Raw genomic sequence first — 24,757 nt, forward strand, 5'->3', positions numbered from 1 at the left:
ATATTCCACCAACATTGCAAATTACTTGCATGCTAACTTTTTGTGTTTGATATACTAGGACCCCAGATTCTTTTGAACTGTAACATTCCTTCTTCCAAAGTGGATAACCTCACATTCTCCCACATTATGCTCATCTATCAACTTCTTGACCACTCTCTTTACTACTTTACGCAGTTGAGCTTTTTGTATGAACTAAAAATTCCACTCAAAATACATTTGGAGTTTTATGGCTTTCCTTCTGTTACAGCTATGCAATTTTCCAATTTCATTTTAACAGCAATAAATCTGCAATGTCTGATAGTTCTGTGGCACATGATGTCAATGAAGACTCCGGTTGGGAAATAGCTGTCTCCTTTCGCATCTCTTTTACTTAAATAAGCCAATTTGACTTCTCTTACAATACAATGATGCTTCTCTGAAGGGAAATAAAGACCCATTCATTTTGGTTTTATAAGTAGATTCCCGTGAAGAAAGTGTAATACATCAGGGTTACTTGGAAAGTGCCAGTTATTGTGGTAAAGCTTACAAATGAATGGCCTGCGTTCTGTGGACTATATAACATCTTGTAATATTTTAACCATTCAACTACAACAGCTTCGCAGAATCACCACGAACATGCACTTACACCAGGGTTAGATTTGATTTCTTAGGATTCATGTTAATACACTGGTAAAGATGAACCAAATCATATCTGTCCTTCAATGCAAGTAACTTAAGGTTTAGATGATGATATAAGACAGTGGATATCAGACCCCTCACTACCTCTCCTAACATTTTGTATCCAACTTTAATGAAAATTAAGAAGGATGAGCTAATATTACCTTGCTTTATGAAATCAAACATTACAATTGCCGAGATTAAGTAATGATCACTGTTTAAAAGTAAGAAGTTGCCCAATCAGACAGGAGTGAAGTGAAATTTCTCTCCCTCAAAGGGTTGTGACTCTTTGGAACTCTATTTTTCAAAGGGTGATGGCAGCAGAGTCTTTGAATGTCTTTAAAGCAGACATAGATAAATTATTGATAAACCAGGGGGTGAAAGGTTATCAGCAATAAATGGGAACGCAGAGTTTTTGTTACAATAAAATCAACCATAATCTTATCACAGGGCAGAAGAGGGCCAAGGAGCCAAATAATCTCCCCCGGCTCCTAATTTGTATTCCTATGAGTGAATTAATAAATGGAGTTTGTGGAAAACTGATGTAACTCCAACTCAGAAAGGTAAAGTATTTCCAATCCCATCCACTAAATCAACAGTGCAGTTGTCTGCTCTAGTCCAACTCAGTAAAACCACTCTAATCCAGAGCAACAGAGCCATTCCAGTCCTGTCCCTTGTTCTAGTCTAGTCAAACTGCTCTAATCCAGTTCAATACTGAAACAAGTCCAGACTCCCAGTCCAGTGCTACGTAACCCAGGCCAACAGAAGCTCATCCTAATCTAAATGGTTTATCCTAAATACTATATTCATACTGATCATTACTGCAAGACCTTTTGCAGTATAATTACAGTGACAACTGAAATTACTGTGGTAAAAACAAAGCATTTTGTAAATAGCACTCAGCCTCTTCAACATACCTCTCTCAGTTTGTATGTTCCTCTCTATACCATAAGTACAAGCACTGCTCAGTCAGTGAGACAGGAGAATAAAAGCACATAAAATAGCTGGTAAAACTCTTACCAATATTTACTTTCCTTCATCTCAGCGTAAGTTTATAGAGTGGACACAGTGGTGAGTTATTGTAAGAGAAGTGAACTTCCCAGCTGGGTTTCTCTTGCCTGCTAAGGCACAGTCAAATGGACTCTAAATGTGATACATTCAGCACGGACACCTTCTGAACAAAGCTGAAAGCAAAACTGTGACAGGAACACTGCCAAGAGTAGGTGGGGAAGGGTGGGCGGGATGGTGGCAGAGCCAAGGGAAAGTTGGGAGGAGTTTGTTTACCTGAAATGCACTAAAAGAATCCAAAATATAAACTTGTTTAGTATTTAACATCAATAAAAAAAAAATCAGTTGGAGTGAACATAAGCAATATCTACTGCCAAGATATTAAAAGTTAAAATTTGAAACACTGAGCCATGGAACATCAATCTCACTTATTTTTAAATGAAAAATGCCTTGCAAGGGTTCATACAGAACAAAGTTCCACTGAGAGACTGGTTTGTAATTGCAAAACTGATTACAAGAAACAACTTGATTGATTTAAGTCCACAGACCATTTCTCAACAGCAAGCCAACAACAGCCGGATTCATCACATCAAAACTGCTCTTTCATTAATTCCTCCATCAACCTCAGAACCATAAAAAACAGCCTAATAGAACACAATGAAAGGGAAAAATATACTAAATAATGGACAATTCTGAAATTAAAGAGAAAACACAACCAACATTCAGAGAAGGACTGCCAGTATCAATGGAGTGAACAAACAAATTAACATTTCATCCCTTCATCAGAACAAGTGTTTATGCTGCAGCTTCAATCAATTCCTTGAGGGCAGCTGTTCTATTACTTAAAGGATTTAATGTAGCCATTTTACCTCAGTGTTCTTTCTACTTTTCTAGAAAGAGCATACTTAGGGCAATGGTAAGAGATTTTATTTCCATCTTTGGATTAAAAAAAGGAATGTAGAATTTCTACATTGGTATTAACATTATAAATGAACATATTACAGTGCCTCAATCAAAGGGAGGCAGATTGGACAATCAGGTGCCAGGGTAATAAGCCTGATTTATGGCCTTCCTGATTTCCATGTGGCCTTCCATTCATGAAATAACAACCAGAAAAACAATGGTTGTGATCTCCAAGCCCTGATGTTTGATGCGCTGTCCTTCTGAAAGATTAGGAATTAACTTCCCAAAACAGCCAAGGGAAAGTGCTCCATGGCCATTAAAGTACTTTGGAAGTGTAATCACTGTTTTAATGTGTTATGAACTATGAATTTAAAAAAATATTGCAACTTGTCCTACAAACCTATTATATAATACTGCTTATGTCAGAGCTGTAAGAGACAGGTTGATTCTTTCACAATAAGGGGCAGATTTTTTTTGTTGCATTGTGCTTTTTTTTCCTGTTTCGTGTTATCAGATCACAAAGAGTTAGTGTGTTTACATTTGATCCTGAATGTTCAAACTACTTGGCTAGTAATGAAGAGTTACTGCTGCAATTCAAAATTATCTAGCTCACCAACACAAAGCTTCCAGAACCCTGTGCCACTGAGATCATGCTGCTGGGTAGAACACTCACTCTGTTATGAGATGTAGGGTGGTAAGAATCCGATCTTTGATGCTTAACCTATTCCTCCTGATAGATCGTTAGCATGGTTCTGGAGTGCAGCAGACCTGCTGAACAAAGGTGGCTCAATTCCTGTTGATTTACAGTGATGCATGTGTCACATTGAAGTCATTTTGCCTCCTTTAGAATTCACTTACCTCATATAGAACATCCATTTGCTGGTCTTTAGGCAATTAGCAAGGAAACTAACAAGGAACAGGTTTTGCTATACCTAAACAAGGTGCAGGGTAGAACAAGATGCAATAAAATTGTATGCACCCCCTCCTTACCTGGAGATGCATACAATGCAAATACTACCCAAGAAAAATAAGGTAGTGTACCTTAATGACTACCACCCGGTGGCTCTGACATCCACCATCATGAAGTGCTTCGTTACGCTGATCATGACATGCATTAACTCCAGCCTCCGAGACAACCCCAAACAACTACATTTCGCCTACCACCAAAACAGGTCCATGGGGGATGCCATCTCCCTGGCCCTACACTCATTTCTGGAGCATCTAGACAGTAAAGGCACCTACATTAGGCTATTGTTTATTGACAACAACTCCACCTTCAATACTATAATTCCAAGCAAATTCATTTCCAAACTCCCAGACCTGGAGCTTAACACCTCCCTTTGCAATTGGATCCTTGACTTCCTGACCAACAGACCACAATCAGTAAGGATGGGCAGCAATCCTTACCTCCGCCGCGATTATCTTCAACACTGGTGCCACACAAGGCTGCGTCCTCAGCCCTCTACTTTACTCCCTATATATTCATGACTGTGTGGCCAGATTCTGCTTTAACTCCATCTACAAGTTTGCAGATAGCACCACCTGTTATCTCAAATAATGATGAGTCAGAGTACAGGAAGGAGACAGAGAGCCTAGTGGCATGGTGTCATGACATCCTTTCCCTCAGCGTCAGCAAAACAAAAGAGCTGGTCGTTGACTTCAGGAAGGGGGGTGGTGCACACATTCCTGTTTACATCAATGGTGCAGAGGTCGAGAGGGTTGAGAGCTTCAAATTCCTTGGAGTGAACATCACCAATAACCTGTCCTGGTCCAACCACATAGACACTGTGGCCAAAAAAGCTCACCAGCGCCTCTACTTCCTCAGGAGGCTAAAGAAAATTGACATGTCCCCTTTGACCCTCACCAACTTTTATCGATGCACCATCGAAAGCATCCTATCCAGATGCATCATGGCTTGGTATGGCAACTGCTCTGCATGAGACCACAAGAAACTTCAGAGAGTTGTGGAGACAGCTCAGCACATCACGGAAACCAGCCTCCTCTCCATGGACTATGTCTACATTTCTTGCTGCTTTGGTAAAGCAGCCAGCATAATCAAAGACCCCTCCCACCCCAGACATTCTCTCTCCTCCCTCCTCCCTCGTCCCATCAGGCAGAAAATACAAAAGCCTGAAAACACGTACGACCAGGCTCAAGGACAGCTTCTATCCCGCTGTTATAAGACTATTGAACAGTTCCCTGGTACGATAAGATGGATTCTTGACCTCAAAATATTCCTTGTTATGGCCTTGCACCTTATTGCCTGCCTGCACTGCACTTTCTCTGTAGCTGTAACATTTTATTCTGCATCCTTTATTGCTTTCCCTTGTACTACCTCAATGCATTGATATGATAAAATATGTATGGAAGCTATGCAAAACAAAGTTCTTCACTGTACCTCAGTACATGTGACAATAATAAACCAATTTATCAATTTAAATACTAGGTCCAGTTCCAATACCGAAAGTTCTTCATGCCGCAGCATTTTCTTGCACCTGAAATCCAGTCATTAAGTTCTGTGTCCAAGGTTCTTTGGAACTGAGACACTTCATCAAAACCCCACTACAACTCAACTCAGAAGCCAGCTTGTCATTTCTCTGTGGCTTGATTTTTGGTTGTAACTAGTAGGTATCAATTGGCAATGCTTCTGGTAACTATTCTGCTTCTGGACACTAAAGCTTTGGGGCAGGAAGAACCAGTAGCTGAGGTTGCCAGATCTACAAGGTTCTGCTAAATATCCAGTCCAGCAGAAATATTGGTCAACTTTGTGAATGGTGAGAATAACAGACTCCAATTACATTGTGGGCTTGCCAGGGGGATCTTAAAGGCTTCCCTGAGAATTTCAATCACTTCAGCCCTCAACAAAACAACTGCAGACTTTGAGCTGATGTGTGAACTGCCAGAGCCACTGTGGGCTCTGAGGCTACCTGACACAGAAGTGGATCACCATTCATCGCTGTGCACAGAAGGTTCCACACCAATGAGATGCCACCTCAGAGCTCCACTGAAGTCTTACTTGAGATACATTTAAAAGTCAAAACTTTCCAAGAAGGAGAGGAAATATCCTTTGCATGCGATCAGTGGTCCATTTACGGAGATCTACCACTGGTGCAGCAAACCCAATTTTGAGCCATTATTTCCACCATGCTGGAACTGATCCAGAAAGCATTTTGCTGCAAGAAACGTTACATTATGGGTTGCTTCTGTAAAATATTTGTCTCCAGCACCCGCCATCTAAATACATTTGTGCCACCTATCGATTATATACATAAGACAAAAAGCAATTGGGAAATATACAGTCAAACAGCACAGAAGCAGGCCCTTCAGCCCATGCTGACCCTCAAGTACCTAACTATGCTAATCCCACTTAACAGCGCTTGGTCCACAATTTGTCAATTCAAGTGTTCCTCCAAATAAATGTTGTGGGAGTCCCTGCCTCCACCACCCCCTCAGGTAATTCGTTCCATATTCCAACCACCTTCTGGGTGAAAAAGTTCTTCAGATGCACACTAAAGGTCTCATTCCTGACACTAAACATATGCCCTATAGTTTTTGACACTGCTGTGGGGAAAAGTTTCCTAATATCAACCCGATCTCTGCTCCTCAGAAAATTTCACACCTCCATCAGGTTCCTCCATCAGCCTCCTCTGCTCCAGGAAAAACAACCCCAGCCTAACCAGTCTCTCCACATAACTGAAATGTGCCATGCCCAATGAAGCTCTTCTGCTCCCTTACCAAAGCAATCTCTCCTTCCTGGAGCACGGCCATCAGAACCGTACATAGTACTCCAGCTGTGGCCTAGTCAATGTCTTATGAAGTTGTATCATAAGCACCATGCTCTTATATTCTCTCTCCCTGCTAATGAAGGCAAGTATTGAATATTCCTTTTTCACCAAGGTCCCTCTCTTCTTTAGTGTTCCCTTGTTTTATTGTGTATGTCATACCATTATTGGTCCTTCTAAATTGCATCGCTTCACACTGATTAGGATTAAGTTTCATCTGCCATTATCCTGCCCACCTTGCCAACTGATTATAATATCCTGTAGACCGATCAAGAACATCACCAAATATACTTGTTGTTTGTACCGGGTGTCTAAATATTATAAAATCCAAAGTATAAAATTTACACTAAGTCTTGAACCATTGAGATTAAGTTACATTTCAACTGGAGATTTCTCAGTGCTGGGCGATCCAATGCCCTGAAAATTAAAGCTTTTAGTTAAAATTCTCTTCATTACTTTATGTACATTAATTAATCTGTTTATTCCAAATAAAACAGTTGCTGGCATTTCCCTGCAGATCTGATTTTGGGGTCAGCAATGGATAAGCAGGAACTTGTTCTGTATGAAACAAAGGGACAATTCTCTCAGTGCCAGGTGACAGGAACAGCATCTCATTTAATTCAGTTCAGTTCCCCTATGCCATTATGTTAATGATTATGAATGCTTTTAAATAGGAGCCTTACAAAGGAAATGATCTGTGGCACATTGCAAACCAAATGACATTGAAAAAATTAAAACCAATTTGCCAGAAATCAGATCTAAATAGAAAATCCAAAATCCCAGATGCTGATGATTAAGCATTTGAGAGCAAAATATGGATAAGATTGAAGCTTTAATTGCTGAGGGACATAGCTATTGATAAATAAAAATTTGAAATCTTTTGTATTCATGGAAGAATAATTGGAATACAGAAGAAAAACAGAGTACATCTTAAAAATGATAATAAAGGTCATAGGCACTGATGTACGATGGTTCTAACTGGATTAGTAATCCACATGCCTGGACTAATATTCCAGTCAGGTTAATGAACGTGGCAGAGTCAAAGTAAAGGTTTAGAGGGATATCAACCAAACACAGGAAAGTGGGACTAGCTCGAGCAGACAACTTGGTCAGCATGGACGTTTGGTCCATTTCTGTACTCTATGACTCGAATACAACAAATAACATTTTATCGTTGGTGACAATAGCAGACATACACTCAACAGATTTGTTTGACCACCCTAGTTGTTACCTCAATGATACATTAGCCTGCACACTTCAGTTTCACATTGTACAACTATCTCCATATTTAAAATATCCATAAAATGGGCAGCACAGGGGGGTGCAGTTAGCAGAGCTGCTGCCTTACAGCTCCAGCAACTCTGGCTTGTAACTGACCTCTGGTGCTGTTTGTGTGAAGTTTGCACAATCTCCCTGTGACTGCATGGATTTCCTCCAGGTGATCTGATTTTCTCCCAAGTCCCAAAGACATGTAGGTTGGTAGGTAATCTGATTGCTGTAAATTGCCTCTATTGTAAAGGTGAGTGGTGAAATCTGGGAATGTGGGAAGAATAAAATGGGACTAATAGAGGATTAGTGTAAGTATAAGCTTGATGCCTGTGTGGACTCAGTGGTATGAAGGCCCTGTTTCCATGCTGTATGACTCTGGGCAGGCACGGTAGTGTAGTGGTTAGCATAACGTTATTACAGCGCCAGCGACCCGGGTTCAATTCCCACCACTGTCTGTAAGGAGTTTGTACGTTCTCCCCATATCTGCGTGGGTTTCCTACAGGTGCTCTGATTTCCTCCCACATTCCAAAGACATACGGATTAGGAAGTTGTGGGCATGCTGTGTTGGCTCTGGAAGTGTGGCGACACTTGCAGGCTGCCTCCAGAACACTCTAAGCAAAAAAGATACATTTCACTGTGTGTTTTGATGTACATGTGACAAATAACGATATCTCTATTTTTGGGTTCTGAGCCAGAAGTAAACTGTGTTGCAAAGTTCTGGAAAATGTGAAAAGTATCAGAAACGTAAAGCTTATTGAACGGAGATGCATGAAAATAAATCTTGAACCTATTCAGCAATTTATAAAGTCACCATTGCCCCAAGTTGTACATTGGACTTTCCCACTGCAAAGAATATGAACTTTTGTGTAAAATTGTCTGTCCATATTTGACTGCTGCATTTAGCTGCAACTTTGTGCAGCCTCTCACTTTTACAGAACATACTTTTGTTTCTTTGTATAATCAGAGCTACAATTTCAGCTACATATATTTCTGCACTATTAGTGAGCTTTCACAATGTTCTAGGTTGTCACACATGTGTCTGTGAGGAAGGGATAAATCATTAAACATAGATCAAGTCAGGAGTTGAGACAGAGGTATTTAGAAACAAATATTCATTCAGGCATAAGGTCTGATTTTCATCAGCAGGACATGCCTGAATACTTGATGGGTACAGTGCATCGCATGTGCACTGCTCCTGTGAGAGGGGTGGCCCATTGAATTTATCTGAGACAGTCTATTTGCATTATCCATCACAGACCTATCTTTGGCAGGGTCTTGCACTGAATTGGGGGAGTGGAAAGAAAATTGTCAGTGTGAACCCAAGAGGTCTGGAGCTATGCTCCTCGCTGCTTGTAGAGTGGCCTTCAAGATGCTCCCAAAAGAGTACCACCATAAAGATTATCTTGTGATTCCAAAGGTATATTAGGTTCTACACACATAAAATGCTGGAGGAACTCAGGAAGTCAGGCAGCATCTATAGAGAGAAATAAACAGTCAAGATTTCGGGTCGAGACCCTTCATCAGGACTGGAAAGGAAGAGGGCAGAAGCTGGAATAGGAAGGTGGGGGGGAGGGGGAGGAGCACATGCAGGCAGGTGATAGGTGAGTCCAGGTGAGGGGGGAAGATAGGAGGGTGGGGGTGGTGGGGGGGTGGGTGAAGTAAGAAGCTGAGAAGTGATAGGTAGACAAGGTAAAGGGCTGGAGAAGGAAGAATCCGGCGGGAGAGGGCATTGGACAATGGAATAAAGGGAAGGAGGTGGGGAAAGCATAGGCAGGTCATGAGAGCAGGGGAAGGGGAAAAAGAAGGGGTAAGGGGGCCACAGGAATGACAGAAGACAAAGGAAATAAATGATTCTGTTTGTTTTGATCTTCAGTCTTGCAGAGAATCCTGACAGGCTTTGTCGGCCACCTCTCTGCTTGGATGAGTCAAGGACAGGATTATGAAGGAAGCAGTCAGGAATTACTGGAAATTCCAGGGCAGATTGTGAAAGATGAGGCCTAAACTGAAGCTAATACCATTTCATTTTATGTCCAAGATTCTTAATGTTACATGAAGGATTCACTCTGTGATCCACAGATATTATGACTATAAAGATGTCACAGGCAAATCTTGCCAGATACAATGCACTAGCTGTGAGCTGCCATAGATAATAGTCTTAAAGGAGTATAGTCTGATAACGTGGAATGTTTGCTGAGGTAAATGTAGTATATTATGTAGTTTAAATGTAGTTTATCTGTGAAGCAATTCAGAAAGAGTAATAATTTCAAGTAGACATGGATTTGTATAGGACAGGTCTTGGCCCAACAATTTTATTGGAATAGCTCAAGGGTAAATTCATGCATTTTATGACTAAAATTAACTGTACTGAAAAATACTTTCATATGGATCCCAATCTGTAAAAGCGAATGTTTCATACCATCATAACATCCATTGACTCAATGCCTTAAAAAAGAAATTACCTTAAGGAACTAACAAAAATTAACACTGAGCCATAGGAAAGGAGACAAGTGTTGAGAAGAAGGACTAAAAAGCAGGTATAACGTGTTTCTTGCAATTTAAGGAATGAATTATGCCCTAATCATCTGAGCACATGGTTGCTAATGTCTGCTCTCATTAAAATTAAAAGTCAACCCCATGACTTAAAATGGACCCATTAATTAAGGATTAATTAAATGACTGAATTAAAATAAATCACCCCTTCATTGGTACATTCAACACTTGTTACACCTAAAAATAGAAAACATCCATTACCCAGACGTACATATCAACATACAGATTAGAAGTAGACCACTTGACCCCTTGAGCCTGCTCCACTTTTCAATAACATCTTGGCTGATTTGATTGGAAATTCAATTCCTCATTCACACCTATCCCCGTTAACTTTCCACCCTTTGCTTCTTAAGAATTATCTACCTCTGTCTTAAAACATTCAAGGATTCTGCTTCCATTGTCCTTTGAAGAAGACAGTTCCAAAGACTCACAAATTCCAAATCCCTTCTTGATTGGGTTACCTATTATTTTTAAACAGTAATTCCCCTGGTTCTAGATTCTCCTAGAAGAGAAGATATCCTTTCCATACCCACCCTGTCAAATACCTCAGGATCATATGAGTTTCAATCAAGTTGCCCCTCACTCTTATAAAATGCAAAAGATATAAACCTAATCTGTCTAACCTTTCTTCGTAAGATAACCCCGCCATTCCAGATATCAATCCAGCAATCTTTTTTAAACTGCTTCCAATGTATCCACATTCTTCCGTCAATAAGGAGACCAATAGCATACACAGTGCTCCAAATGTGGTTTCACCAATATCTTAGGTAACTAAAGCAGAAACTCTTTATTTTTGTATTCAATTCTCCTCACAATAAGTGCTGACATTCTGTTAGTGTTCTTAGTTCCTGCTGCACCGACAAACTAGCCTTTTGTGAATTGTGCACAGGGGCATCCACATCCCTCTGCATCTCAGAGCTCTGCAATCTTTTGTCATTTAGGTAAAATATTTCACTTTTACTTCCTGTTTTATATTTTTCCTGCCAAAATGGATAAGTTCACTTTTTTCTCCACTTGCTCAGATCTTTTCCCACTCACTTACCATATCTATATCTCTTTGAGACCTTTTTACATCATCTATGCAAATACTCCAAAGTGTAACCAATGTGAAGAAAAGTAGTGGAATATGATCCCTTTCACTGAGCTGAGTCTGACATTTGTAAATTATGATGCATGTAACAATCTCATAATCATTTAGCTACTTGTAAGCTATTATTCCACCTTCCTTCTGTAAGTATGAAAATGCCTAATATATCTTTAGTAGTCACATGTACATCAAAACACAGTGAAATACATCTTTGCATAGAGTGTTCTGGGGGAAGCCCTCAAGTGTCGTCACGCTTCTGGTGCCAACATAGCATGCCCACAACTTCCTAACCCGTGCGTCTTTGGAATGTGGGAGGAAACCGGAGCACCCGGAGGAAACCCACGCAGACACGGGGAGAACATACAAATCCTTTACAGACAGCAGCCAGAATTGAACCCAGGTTGCTGGTGCTATAATAACATTAACTACTACACTACCGTGTGCCTAAAAGTGATCGCCCAAACAGGGACTTGAACCCTGGACCCTCAGATTAAAAGTCTGATGCTCTACCAACTGAGCTATCCAGGCCCTACTGAGCTATCTGGGCCATTATACTCTTTAAACTTATCAGTAGCATGGAGGGCCTGATAAGCAAAAATAAATTAGACAATGCAGTTTGCCGTTGAAAACCCTGATTTTGAATTATTACTAATTTTCTATTCAAATTGCATTGAATACTGCACAAAAGCATGATGCAATGCAATTCAGAATTTCCATAAATAAGCTTCGCTTAAAGGATTGTCTCCCTCTTGTGGAGCATAGAATAATTTAGTTTTATTCCCTTCTAAACTGCATGTATACTGCTGAAAGCCTGTTCATCACCAACATCAGAAAATTCACAGAGCCACCTTCTTTTTCCCAATGGTGACAGGAATAATTTGGCTCTTTCACACCTCTGGGAGCCCATAGGAAAGTAATGTTTGGTCACAATTTTCTGTTGGTCCTTAATAGCCTGGTGAGAATGGATGTTGGTACTTCAGTAGGTGTAGAAACTACAAGATCAGCAATATTATTTTCTAAGGTGCTTGCTGCAAGTTTTAAGTTATGGGGTTAGACACTGTGATTAGTGCACTGAAGGCTTTATAAAGATTTCATCCCAAACGAATGCAATTGTGCTGCTCTGCTGTGGCTGGGGTTGGAGTGGTTACTGCAATAGACCTCCAGCTCACAACCTTGGCCTCAGGTAAGCTAGTAAGGCGGCAATGTCCTTAGCAATCTGTAGGGAGAGAAACTGGAATCTCAAGAGGGAAATTACTGGAGAGGATTCTTAGGGATAGGATCCACTTGCATCTGAAACATAGGCTTATTAGGAAATGTCATTATAGCTTTGTGTGGGGAGGACCTGTCTTACAGACTTGATTGAGTTGTTTTGAGGAGGTGATAAAGATGATTAATGAGGATAGGACAGTAGATGTTGTATACATGATCTTTAATAAAGCTTTCAACAAGGTCCCTCGTGGTGGGCTGATCCAGAAGATTAAGGCACATGGGATCCATGGAGACTTGGTAAATTGGATCCAAAATTGGCTTTGCCACAGAAGACAGTGATGGAGGGGTGTTATCCTGACTGGAGGTCCGTGACCAGTGGTGTTCCACAGGATAAATGCTGAGACCCCTGTTGTTTGTGACAATGACTTGGATGAAAATGCAGACAAGCTGATCAGTAAGTTTGCAGACAACACAAAAATTGGTGAAGTTGTGGATAATGAGGAAGGTTGTCAAAGGATTCAGCAGGATATGGATAAACTGGAAACGTGGGCAGAGAAATGGGAAGATAGACTTTGAACCAGACAAGCATGAGGTGTTGCACTTGGGGAGGTCAAATGCAAGAAGAGAAGTATATAGTAAATGGTAGGAACCTGAGGAATGTTGATGTACAGAGGAATCTTGGGATGCAAGTCCATAGCTCCCTGAAAGTACCAACACAAGTAGCAGGGGTGGTAAAGGCGGCATATAGCATACTTGCCTTCATCAGTCAGGGTGCTGAATATAGAAGTTGGAAAGTCATGTTGAAGCTTGATAAAACTTTGGTTCGGCCACATTTGGAATATTGTGTGCAATTCTGGTTGCCGCATTACAGGAAGGATGTGGAGGCTTTGGAGATGGTGCAGAAGATGTTCACCTGGATCAGAGATAAGAGGTAAAAGGAGAGGTTGGACAAACTTGAACAGTTTTCTCTTGAGCATTGGAGGCTGAGGGACAACCTGATAGAAGTATACAAAATTATGAGAGGCATAAATAGGGTAGATAGAGTCTTATCCCAGAATGGAAATGTCAAGGAGTAGAGGGCATAGTCTTAAGGCTTGAGAAGTAAAGTTTAAAGGAGATTTATGAAGCAATTTTTTTTTACATAAGGAGTGGTAAATGCCTGGAACTTGCTGCCAGGGGAAGTGGTGGAAGCAGAAATGATAGCAACATTTAAGAGGCATGTAGAGAGGAAGGAAATGGAGGGATATGGACTATGTGCAGGCAGATGGGATTAGTTTGCATTGGCATCATGGCTGGCATAGAGAACAGGCCGTACTCTTCCTGTGCTGTACTGTTCTATGTTCTATGCAAGAAGGTTCAGGAAGATTATGCTGATTTTTACTTTTTATTCAATCTGAGTTGCAGCAGACATGCAGCCAGGGAAATGAGAAAGAGTTTCTGATATGTAATAGGGACTGGGTTGTTAGTGACACCCAAGTGAATGTCTACTGCAGCTACCAAGTTGGAGAGGTGGTGAGGGATGTGAGATGTGAGAGGAAGGAATGGATGGATTGTGGAGAGAGGGGCAGTTTGGACAGCACAGTACTGAATGCAGACCATCATGCAGGGAATAAATTTCAACTCAACTTGATACTAGTGGGAAACTGACAGGGTGGGATCAACCATCTGTTTCACACCCTGCCAATCTAATTCTGCATTAATTAACTTCGGAAACATTTTACACACAGCCAATCTGATCCCATCAGTTCCTCCAGTCAGTTCAAATAAAGTTGTTGTCGAAAGTAAAACACATAGATCACTACACAACCTGCTCTGTATGCAGTATGTGGGAAGTCAGGGACAGCACACTTGTCCCTGATGACTACACCTGTAAAAGGTGCATCCAGCTACAGCTCCTGACAAACCAAGTTAGGGAACTGGAGCTGGAGCTGGATGAACTCCAGATCATTCGTGAGACAGAGGCAGAAATAGACAGGAGCTTCAAGGAGATAGTCACCCCTAAAAGGCAGGTAGCTGGGTGACTGTCAGGAAAGGGAAGGGGTATAGACAGAAAGAGCAGAGCACCCCTGTGGCTGTTCCCATCAACAATAAGTATACCGTTTTGGATACTGCTGGTGGGGATGACCTACCAGGGACAAGTTGCAGTGGTCGTGTCTCTGACACCGAGACGGGACCCTCAGCTCAGAAAGGAAGGAGGGAAAAGAAGAGAGCAGTAGTGATAGGGGATTCGATAGTTAGGGGGCAGATAGGAGGTTCTGTGGGAGAGATCGAGAATCCCGGATGGTCTGTTACCTCCCTGGTGCCAGGGTCCATGATATCTCGGATCGAGTTCTCGATAATCTCAGGAGGGAGGGTGAGCAACCAGTTGTCATGGTCTACGTAGGGACCAATGACGTGGATAGGAAAGAGGAGGATATCCTGCAAAGAGAGTTTAGAGAATTAGGTACAAAGTTGAAGGACAGGACCTCTAAGGTTGCAATCTCAGAATTGCTACCCGTGCCACGAGCTAGTGAGGCTAGAAATAGGAGGATCATGCAGCTAAATATGTGGCTAAGGAAATGGTGCAGGAGGGAGGGCTTCATGTTTCTAGACAATTGGGCTTTGTTCCAGGGAAGGTGGGACCTGTTCCGACGGGAGGTTTTGTACCTGAACTGGAGGGGGACTAACATTCTTGTGGGTAGGTTGCCTGGTGCTGCTCCAGGGGGTTTAAACTAGATTTGCAGGGGGAGAGGAACCAGAGTGTTAGAGCAGATAGTGATGTGGAGGAGGAAAAAGGTCATGCAAGGACTGCAGGTATCGACAGAAATCAAAGGTTTGTACGTGATAGAAATGTTCTCAGGTGCATCTATTTCAATACAGGAAGTATTGTAGGTAAGGCAGATGAGTTTAGGGCGTGGATTGGCATGTGGGATTATGACATTATTGCTATTAGTGAGACTTGGATGCAGGAAGGGCAGGACCGGCAGCTTAATGTTCTGAGGTTCCGTTGTTTTGGCCGTGATAGAGGGGAAGGGATGAGAGGGGGAGGTGTGACGTTACTAGTCAGGGGAAATATCACAGCTGTGCATAGCCAGGACAGCCCGGAAGGCTCGTCTACTGAGGCCATATGGGTGGAGCTGAGGAATAGGAAAGGTGTGACCACACTAATAAGGTTGTATTATAGATCGCCCAATAGTCAGAGAGAATTGGAGGAACAAATCTGTAGTGAGATAGCAGACCGATGTAAGGAACAGAAAGTTGTAATAGTAGGGGATTTTAACTTTCCACATATTGACTGGGATTCCCACACTGTGAAAGGGCTGGATGGCTTGGAATTTATCAAATGTGTTCAGGAAAGTTTTCTAAATCAATATATAGAGGTACCAACGAGAGAGAATGCAATACTTGATCTCCTATTAGGGAATCAGACAGGTCAGGTGACAGAAGTATGTGTAGGTGAGCATTTTGGGTCCAGTGACCATAATGTCATTAATTTCAAGTTAATTATGGATAAGGACAGGTCTGGTCCTCAGGTTGAGGTTCTAAATTGGAGAAAGGCCAATTTTGTGGAAATGAGGAAGGATCTAGGAAGAGTGGATTGGGATAAGTTGTTTTCTGGCAAGGATGTGTTCAGTAAGTGGAAGGCCTTCAAAGGCGAAATTTTGAGAGTGCAGAGTTTGCATGTTCCTGCCAGGATTAAAGGCAAAGTTTACAAGCATAGGGAACCTTGGTTTTCAAGGGATATTGGCGATCTGGTTAAGAAAAAGAGAGAGGTGTATAGCAGGAATAGGCAACTAGGAACAAATGAGGTATTTGAAGAGTATAGAAAAAGTAAGAAAATACTAAAAAAGGAAATCAGGAAGGCAAAAAGAAGACATGAGGTTGCTTTGGCAGATAATGTGAAGGTAAACCCGAAGGGTTTCTACAAGTAAATGAAGAGTAAAAGGACAGTAAGGGACAAAATTGGTCCCATAGAAGATCAGAGTGGTCATCTATGTGTGGAGCCTCAGGAGATGGAGGAGGTCTTAAACAGTTTTTGTGCATCAGCATTTACTCAGGAAACTGGCATAGTGGATATGGAAGGAAGGAAAACAAGCAATAGTGTCATGGAACATATAGAGATTAAAGTGGAGGAGGTGCTTGCTGCCTTACAGCGAATAAAGGTAGATAAATCCCCCCAGCCTGATAAGATATTTCCTTGGACATTGAGAGGGACTAGTGTAGAAATTGCAGGGGCCCTGGCAGATATATTTAAAATGTCGGTGCGGTGCTGGAGGACTGGAGGGTAGGTCATGTAGTTCCATTGTTTAAAAAAGGATCTAAAAGTAAACCAGGTAATTACAGGCCAGTGAGCCTGACATCAGTAGTGGGTAAATTATTGGAAGGTGTTCTAAGAGATCGGATATACAAGTATTTGGATAGCCAAGGGCCAATTAAGGATAGTCAGCATGGCTTTGTGTGTGGTAGATCGTGTTTAACGAATCTTGTAGAGTTTTTCGAGGAGGTTACCAAGAAAGTAGATGAAGGAAAGGCTGTAAATGTTGTCTACATGGACTTTTGTAAAGCCTTTGACAAGGTCCCACATGGGAGGTTAGTTCAGAAGGTTCAGACACTAGGTATCCATGGAAAGGTTGTAAACTGGATTCGAAATTGGCTGTGTGGGAGAAGACAGAGAGTGGTAGTGGATGATTGTTTCTCAGACTGGAGGCCTGTGACTAGTAGTGTGCCTCAGGGATCTGTGCTGGGGCCATTGTTGTTTGTTGCCTATATCAATGATCTAGATGATAATGTGGTAAATTGGATCAGCAAGTTTGCTGATGATACTAAGATTGGAGGCGTTGTGGACAGCGAGGAAGGCTTTCAAAGCTTGCAGAGGGATCTGAACCAACTGGAAAAATGGGCCAGAAAATGGCAGATGGAATTTAATGCAGACAAGTGTGAGGTGTTGCATTTTGGAAGGACAAATCAAGGTAGGACATACACAGTAAATGGTAGGGCACTGAGGAGTGCGGAGGAACAAAGGGATCTGGGAGTTCAGATACATAATTCCCTGAAAGCGGCGTCACAGGTAGACAGGGTTGTAAAGAAGGCTTTTGGCATCCTGGCATTCATAAATCAAAGTATTGAGTATAGGAGTTGGGATGTTATGGTGAGGTTGTATAAGACATGGGTGAGGCCAAATTTGGAGTATTGTGTGCAGTTCTGGTCACCTGACTATAGGAAGGATATTTGTCAGATTGAAAGAGTGCAGAGGAGATTTACTAGAATGTTGTCGGGTCTTTAGGAGTTGAGTTACAGGGAAAGATTGAACAGGTTAGGACTTTACTCCTTGGAGCGCTGAAGAATGAGGGGAGATTTAATGAGAGTAGGCTCTTTCCACCTAGATTAGGAGAGATAAGTATGAGAGGACATGGCTTTAGGGTGAAAAGGGAAAAGTTTAGGGGGAACATTAGGGGGAACTTCTTCACTCAAAGAGTGGTGGGAGTATGGAACGGGCTGCCATCTGATGTAGTAAATGTGAGCTCACTCTTGAGTTTTAAGAATAAATTGGATAGATACATGGATGGGAGAGGTCTGGAAGGTTATGGACTGGGTGCAGGTAAATGGGACTAGTGGAATACCGTTTCGGCACAGACTAGAAGGGCCGAATGGCCTGTTTTCTGTGCTGTAGTGTTCTATGGTTCTAACCACTCCCAAAACTGCAAAACCATTTCTATTCAAAGAGACACAAACAAAATTGATACCAAAATCTGTCCCCAAGATGAATTCATAAAAAGCTCTTAGAAATCACTTCCATGAAATTCACTTTGCAGTATTCTCTTGAGCTGCAGAGGTACTTTGGGTGCAAGGTTCTCACTGCCAATTTGGGAATAATGTTTTTATTCTAACCTTAACCCAACTTTATAATTTATAAATGCATTAAAACATTCAACAAATTAACAATGTTGTCTTGGTTTTATAGTACGCTACTGTATTACTATTTCTATGGGAATATTTCTGTATAAACATCTACTTAAAATAAAACCATGTTCCTATTCTTTTATAAAACACATTTGAAATAAAGCCCATTTGTTTTCCAAGAAGCCAACATACTATCTAATTGATAGCCAACATCCATAAATTCAAACCCACAAGTATGCAAGCTCACCATGTACACAATAGCCATATTCCCCAACCATGGCAATTTCAAGAATAACAAAGGACTGCAGATGCTAGAGTATCCGGATGAAAAACACAATGATGCTGGAGGAACTCAGCAGGCCAGGCAGCATCCATGGAGAAAAGCATGTGATCAACATTTCGAGTCAGGACCCTGCTTCAGTCGTTTCTTTAGAAGAAGGGCCCTGACCCGAAACGTTGACCACCTGCTTTTCTCCACAGGTGCTGCCTGGCCTGCTGAGTTCCTCCAACATCATAGCATTTTTCATGGAAATTTCAAATTGGTTGTGTTAGTTAAAGAAATGTTTTACAAAACAAAAACATTAGAATTATTTACTATATGTTATTTATAAGCTGAATACAACATGGTGTGGTATCATTTCAAAAATTACTAAACACATTTCTAATGAAAATGCCTAAACTGCCTGCATTTTCCAAGATGTGAAATTCCATTAAAAAAAATCAATGTTCAGAAATGGAAGGTGATGGGTAAAGGTAATAGAAATGTCAACCATAGCTTTATAGTGAAAAGCATATCATTAAAAAAGTAAATGGAACAGGAACAAGATGTTATTGATTACCTGCTGAAAGTGTCATCAAATTTTACCATAGCAGAAGGTAAGGTATGTCGAACGCTAAGGTCCGTAATACAAACATAAAAATTAAATATATGAGGATATAATGCAAATAATCCAAATCTTTACTGCCATCACACATAAAGCAATGTTTGTACTCAATGTGAACAAACTTTGAGGTATCAAAGTGAATTCAAAGAAGGTCAACAAAAGGTTTAACAGTTTTAAAGGCCATGGAATACAATTACAGGCTTGTGGAAACAAACCTGTTTTCATTGTAAAGAGATAGTTCTGGCAGAACGTCAGTAAATACTAAAATCAAGGAGACAAAGTGGGTAAGAGAAAGCTCTGTGCGAGAAGGCTATGGAAAACTAATGGTCAAAATTAAAATGCACGTTATTCTCTTAAACCACTGGTAAACCAGCCATCCTCAGCACCCATCTTTTACAGTGTAATGAGAGACATATGTCACCAATGATCTCCAGATTAACTTTGCATTCAATTTACTTACATCCCCTAATAGGAATTTGCCAAGATGAAGATTGTCAGGTCATGCACAGCAACAACCTTCTCAGCTGAAAGTGGGGGGAGGTGGAGGAAAGAGTAAGTGGGGGTTGCAAATCAAGCCCCACCCATGAAATACCCCACTTAAGAAGCAGTCAAATTTGTCAAGATGCAATTTTTTGTCATCAAAAATATTTGGAACTCTTAAATACTAATCAAGCTATTGAAAAAATTGTGAAAGCATTAAGAAAGAAAACTAAGAAAACAGAGACATTTAAAAGCATTAAAACAATTAATTAAAATAAACCTAGAATACTAATTTAATCCTTTGCAGTTGTTCCTCATTGAATTCACCAGAGAGAAGTCTCTGCATCAGGTCTAACCTGGCACAACTGGTGAAGCAGATAACCCAGCGACAGTACCATGGAGACTAACAAAGGAGCATAAACATGGGAAATGCCACAATCTTCCGTTGGGAAGTTTGGGATTTCTACATTCACACATGTATGTGGGAATGCTGAATTTTCTGGAGTTTCCCTACAAATCAACCCCATGCTTTCATTTCTCGTGTATTTAATTTTCAGGTCACAAATCTTTTGATTTATAATACGACATTGTCTGTGATTCCATATCAATTAATTTAAACGTTTAAAGTAAATCCACATTAGAACATATATATGTTGTGATTCAGCTGTGGTGAAAATGGATTACCAAAATTGAGATGATAAAACTAAAGATTACATTTAATACATTTACCTAGCTGATTGCACTGCTGGGCTATTTAAGGTTAACCATGGGCTTTGCAAACTTTTATTATGGCAGTTTAATTAGCCACCATCTGTTTACAGTACCATTTGAATATCTCCGTTGGCAGTGCTCACAGTAGGAAGCTTCATATCAGTGAGCTGTTTTGCTCAGTAGTAATTTAAGGGAAATCAATTTAACATTGGACTAAGCATTGGTTCTAAGAAACTGGACCATAATACTCAAATTGGTGTCTCGGTATCTAGGATCGTTGGTGGAGGGGTAAAGTAGATGGTAAGATTGATTTGAGGCTCACTTTAAATCTTAAGATTCAGAATAATTAGAAAAGAAATCCAAGAATCTTGCAGTGCTGGGGGGGTGGTCAGACACCACTGATACAATGGTTGGGATCCTAGAACTTTAGGGAGTGAAACCTTGAGGAAAACTCAGGTGGAATTCAAACTTACAAACATTGGATGGAGTTTAACCAGATTAGTGAATTGACTGGGATCTGATAGTTGTTATATTACTGGAGGAGCCATCCATAGGCTTGGACTAATGATCCAGAATCAGGAGTTTAAATCCTACCATGGTAGCTGCGAGAATTTAAATTCATTTAATTAACTTGTTTTTTTAAAGGAAAGCTAATATCCATAACAGTGATCATTAAATTAATAGGCTGTTATAAAATCCCATCCAATTCACTAAAGCCCTTCAGGGATTGAAATCTGCCACTCTTACCTCCTCTTGCCATAGTAATGTGGCTGAGTCCTACCATCCACTGAAATTACTGAGCAAGCCATTCAGCTGTATCAAATCTACTGGATTAAGTCATAATAAGAACGAATAAGAATGTACACACCACCTCACCTTGACCTAAGCATAGGATCCAAACACAAGACCCAGAATAGTCGACCTTGCAAAACCTACCTCATGAACATCTGGAGACAGGTGTCAAATAGAAGTGGCAAATAGGTTATCCAACTTGACTTCCTCTGAAGATTCCCACTCTCAGAGAGATTCCACTGAATATCAGAAGATGGCTGAGAACACCAGATGCAGCAAAGGCTATGGGACTAGACAACATCCTGGCTGTAAGAATAAAGACTTGGCCTACTGATCTCATCACATCTCTCACCTAACGGTTCCAGTACAGTGACAACACTGGTATCTACCCAATCATGTGGAAATTTGCCCTAACGTATCCCATTCACAAAAGCCCGGCAAATTCAATCTGGCTAATTACTGTCCAACCAGCCTACTTTCAGTCATCAACAAAATGATAGATGGTAATGAATGGCTGTTCTATCAAGCACTTATGCACCAATAACCTGTTCACCAATGCCCTGTTTGGATTTAACCAGGACCACTCAGCCCCAGACCTTATCAGTCTCAGTCTCAGCATGGACCAAAGAGCTGAATTCTAGAGGCGATGGGAGTAGCTGCCCCTGACATCAAGTTAACATTTGACTTACTATGGAAGCACGGAGCCCTGGTAAAACTGAAATCAATGGACTTTAAGGGAAAAATACTTCAAGTGCTTGAAGCCATACTTTGTACAAAGGAAAATGGCTGTTGGAGGACAAGTGGATGTTGGAGAACAATCATCCCAATACCGCAAGAGCTCCTTGGGGCAGTACCCAAGGACAAATCATCTTCAAGTGCGTCATCAATAAATTTTCTTCCAAATAGGATCAAAGGTTGGAAATGAGATCACTGATCACACAATGCCTAATTCCATTCAAGAAGAACCAAACCACACCTATATGGAGCAAGTCCTAGACAATACTCAGGCAGAGGCTGATAAATGGAAAATAATATTCCCACCCTATCAATACCAGAAAAAGACCAGCTCCAACAAAACAGAGTCTAACCAGCTATCCTTGACGTTCAATAACATTTCATCATCAGGTTCCCCACTATCAATATCCTGGCAGTCACCATTAATCAGAAACACAAATGGAAAGTTCACATGGATAATGAAACTACAAGATCAGGTCCTGTGGAGATTGACTCCCATTTTGACACCTCAAAGCCTTTCCACAGTTAGTAAGGCACAAGTCAGGGCCATGATGGAACACTGTCCACTTGGATGGATGAATAGAGCTCCACAATATTCAATCAACTCAATACCATCCAAGACAAATCAGCCAGCTTGGTTGGTACCCCATCCACCAACCTCAACATTCCTTTAATCATCAGCCCACCATGGGCTAAGTGTGTCCCATTTACAACATGCTTTACAGTTACTTATTCAGATCTTCCAAACCCCTGGCCTTTCTGACCAAGTAGGCCAAAGTCATCAGGCACACAGAAACACCTCCACGTGCAGGTTTCCTCCAAGTTACATGCCATACTAGTCCTTCATCAACACTGGGTCAAAACCCTTGAAACCCACCCATAAGGGTGTGGGTAGCATCTCCACCAAAAGAACTTCGGCACGTCAAACTAACAGGTCACAACATCTTAAAGGCAATTAAAGATGGCAAATAAATGCTAGCAATGTCTACAATGCCTACATGCCATAAGTGAATTTAAAAATTAATGAAAACCCATATTAATTATTGATTTGACCACTAACTACACACCTGCCATTGTCACTGAGAGTCTTGGACTTAATGCTTAACAAAATAATTTCAGTAACTTTAATTGCTGATCAATTTCATTTGCTGATCTTTAGTATCATCTTGGTGAATATATACTGTGTGTAGTCTACCATATTAAAATCTAGTAAAAGAACCTTTATTTAAATTCAAAGTTTCAGCCTTGATTCAGCTTGAATGCCTCAGAATTTACGACAATAATGAACTGCTTACACTCCCCGCTGAAGAACATCAGAAGTTCCCAATTTACTGGCACTGTTTCCCCTGTGGGAACTACCTGAAAAAAGAGGCACCAGTCCTCAAAATCAAGGTCCCATGTGATGGCAGGGCCTTCCACAGCATTATGGCATCACATGGCAGAGAGGAGAACTGGGACAGATATTGCTTGCCCACAAAGCAGCTGAGATAACTTTGACAGGCAGCTAAATTGCTACACTGGCCTAGCCAGCACTCAAGGATATCAAAGCTTAACATTCACAAACATTAAAATATCTAAAGCAGATTAATATTTTTACTAGAGAAACAAAGGACTGCAGATGCTGGAATCTAGATGACAAATACGATGATGCTATTTTTTTTATAAAATAATTAAAATACTGACCAAAAATCTCTAAACAATGAAATAAACTCAAAATTAAAATAAAAATCTAAAGTACCAATAATTTAGGTCTCAGAATCCTTGAATAATAACTCCTTGTCGGTAAGTTCAGGACTTCACGTTCCCATAAGCATGCAAGAAAATCCTAAACTTGCTGACGGTGATGCAGGGGAAAAGAATCAGCTATACGCAGAACTCTCAAAACCCGATCATTATTATCACTTTGATTGACTGGAGCTCATGATTGAGAACATTGCATTTTCTAGTAAGAACAATATTTAAAGTAGAGAAAGGCTGCTTACAAGACTGTGGGATAGAACAAATTGGTTTGTGATTGCTCTGGTGGAGAGCTTGCATAGTTACAATGAGGTACTCTTTTAAGTGTAAATTTCTACACCATCTATATTTCTCAATCCATATGATAACTTGAGTGTCAGAAAGTTTTAGCCTCTTTTTGTGTGCTTCTGTTTGTGATACATCAGAAAACTAACCACATGATGGCGTCCTTGTAATGCCTATCTTCAAATGCTGGTGTGATTGGCATTATATAACGACTACAGAACCTGTGGTGGGATGATGTTAGTTTTGAGATAATTAACAAAACCACCATCTCAGCCTCCTTCAATGCTTTAAAGCCACAAGTTTAGTAATTATTTCTTAGGGTACATCTTAACTGTAAAAGAGGAAGAGCATGCAGCCAGGATGACTCATCCCTCAGATAGAGAGAGTGCTTCAGCCAGAGGTTGACTGCCTGATGTCTGTCAAGTGGATGTCCCTCTAACGTTCAAGGAGAACAACCAGTCATTTTGAAGTGCACCAGCAATCCACCAGCGACATTCAAACTCCAGACAAGGGTTTTGGAGAAGCTCACTGGCTGTAAATGGGAGTAGTAGCAGATGGCTCAGTCAGACCATGTTATTCATTGACCAAAAGATGGAGGCAACAGAAAGTCATTCAAGGGGAGATATTTCACCATGCAATGATGATTTGTTGCAACCTCCCTCATACAGACTCTTCCCCTACTGTTGTTGTTTGCCACAGATGATTACGCACAATTTTGTATGTATATCAATTGCCAGAGCAACACAATTAAAACACAAAGTAATATAATGCATAAAACTGCAAGCAAC

General features: G+C 40.8%; 1 protein-coding gene and 1 non-coding gene across 3 annotated transcripts in view; both read right to left on the bottom strand.

Moving 5' to 3' along the window:
* The window catches only part of tub (TUB bipartite transcription factor), a 265,736-nt gene that overhangs the window by 155,937 nt on the left and 85,042 nt on the right, over window positions 1-24,757 (bottom strand). The window contains exon 1 of one of the 2 annotated variants that reach the window (XM_052029521.1): window positions 1,678-1,801. The exons of the other annotated variant lie outside the window; for it this stretch is intronic. Coding sequence (XP_051885481.1) covers window positions 1,678-1,697 — 20 coding nt within the window. The 5' untranslated portion in view covers window positions 1,698-1,801. Of the gene's footprint in view, window positions 1-1,677; window positions 1,802-24,757 lie in introns of those variants that run through there. 2 annotated transcript variants of the gene reach the window in all.
* trnak-uuu (transfer RNA lysine (anticodon UUU)) lies at window positions 11,712-11,784 on the bottom strand. The gene has a single exon. It is a non-coding gene; the product is annotated as a tRNA-Lys (tRNA).

The sequence above is a fragment of the Pristis pectinata genome, chromosome 14 (assembly GCF_009764475.1).
Source record: "Pristis pectinata isolate sPriPec2 chromosome 14, sPriPec2.1.pri, whole genome shotgun sequence".
NCBI lineage: Eukaryota > Metazoa > Chordata > Chondrichthyes > Rhinopristiformes > Pristidae > Pristis > Pristis pectinata.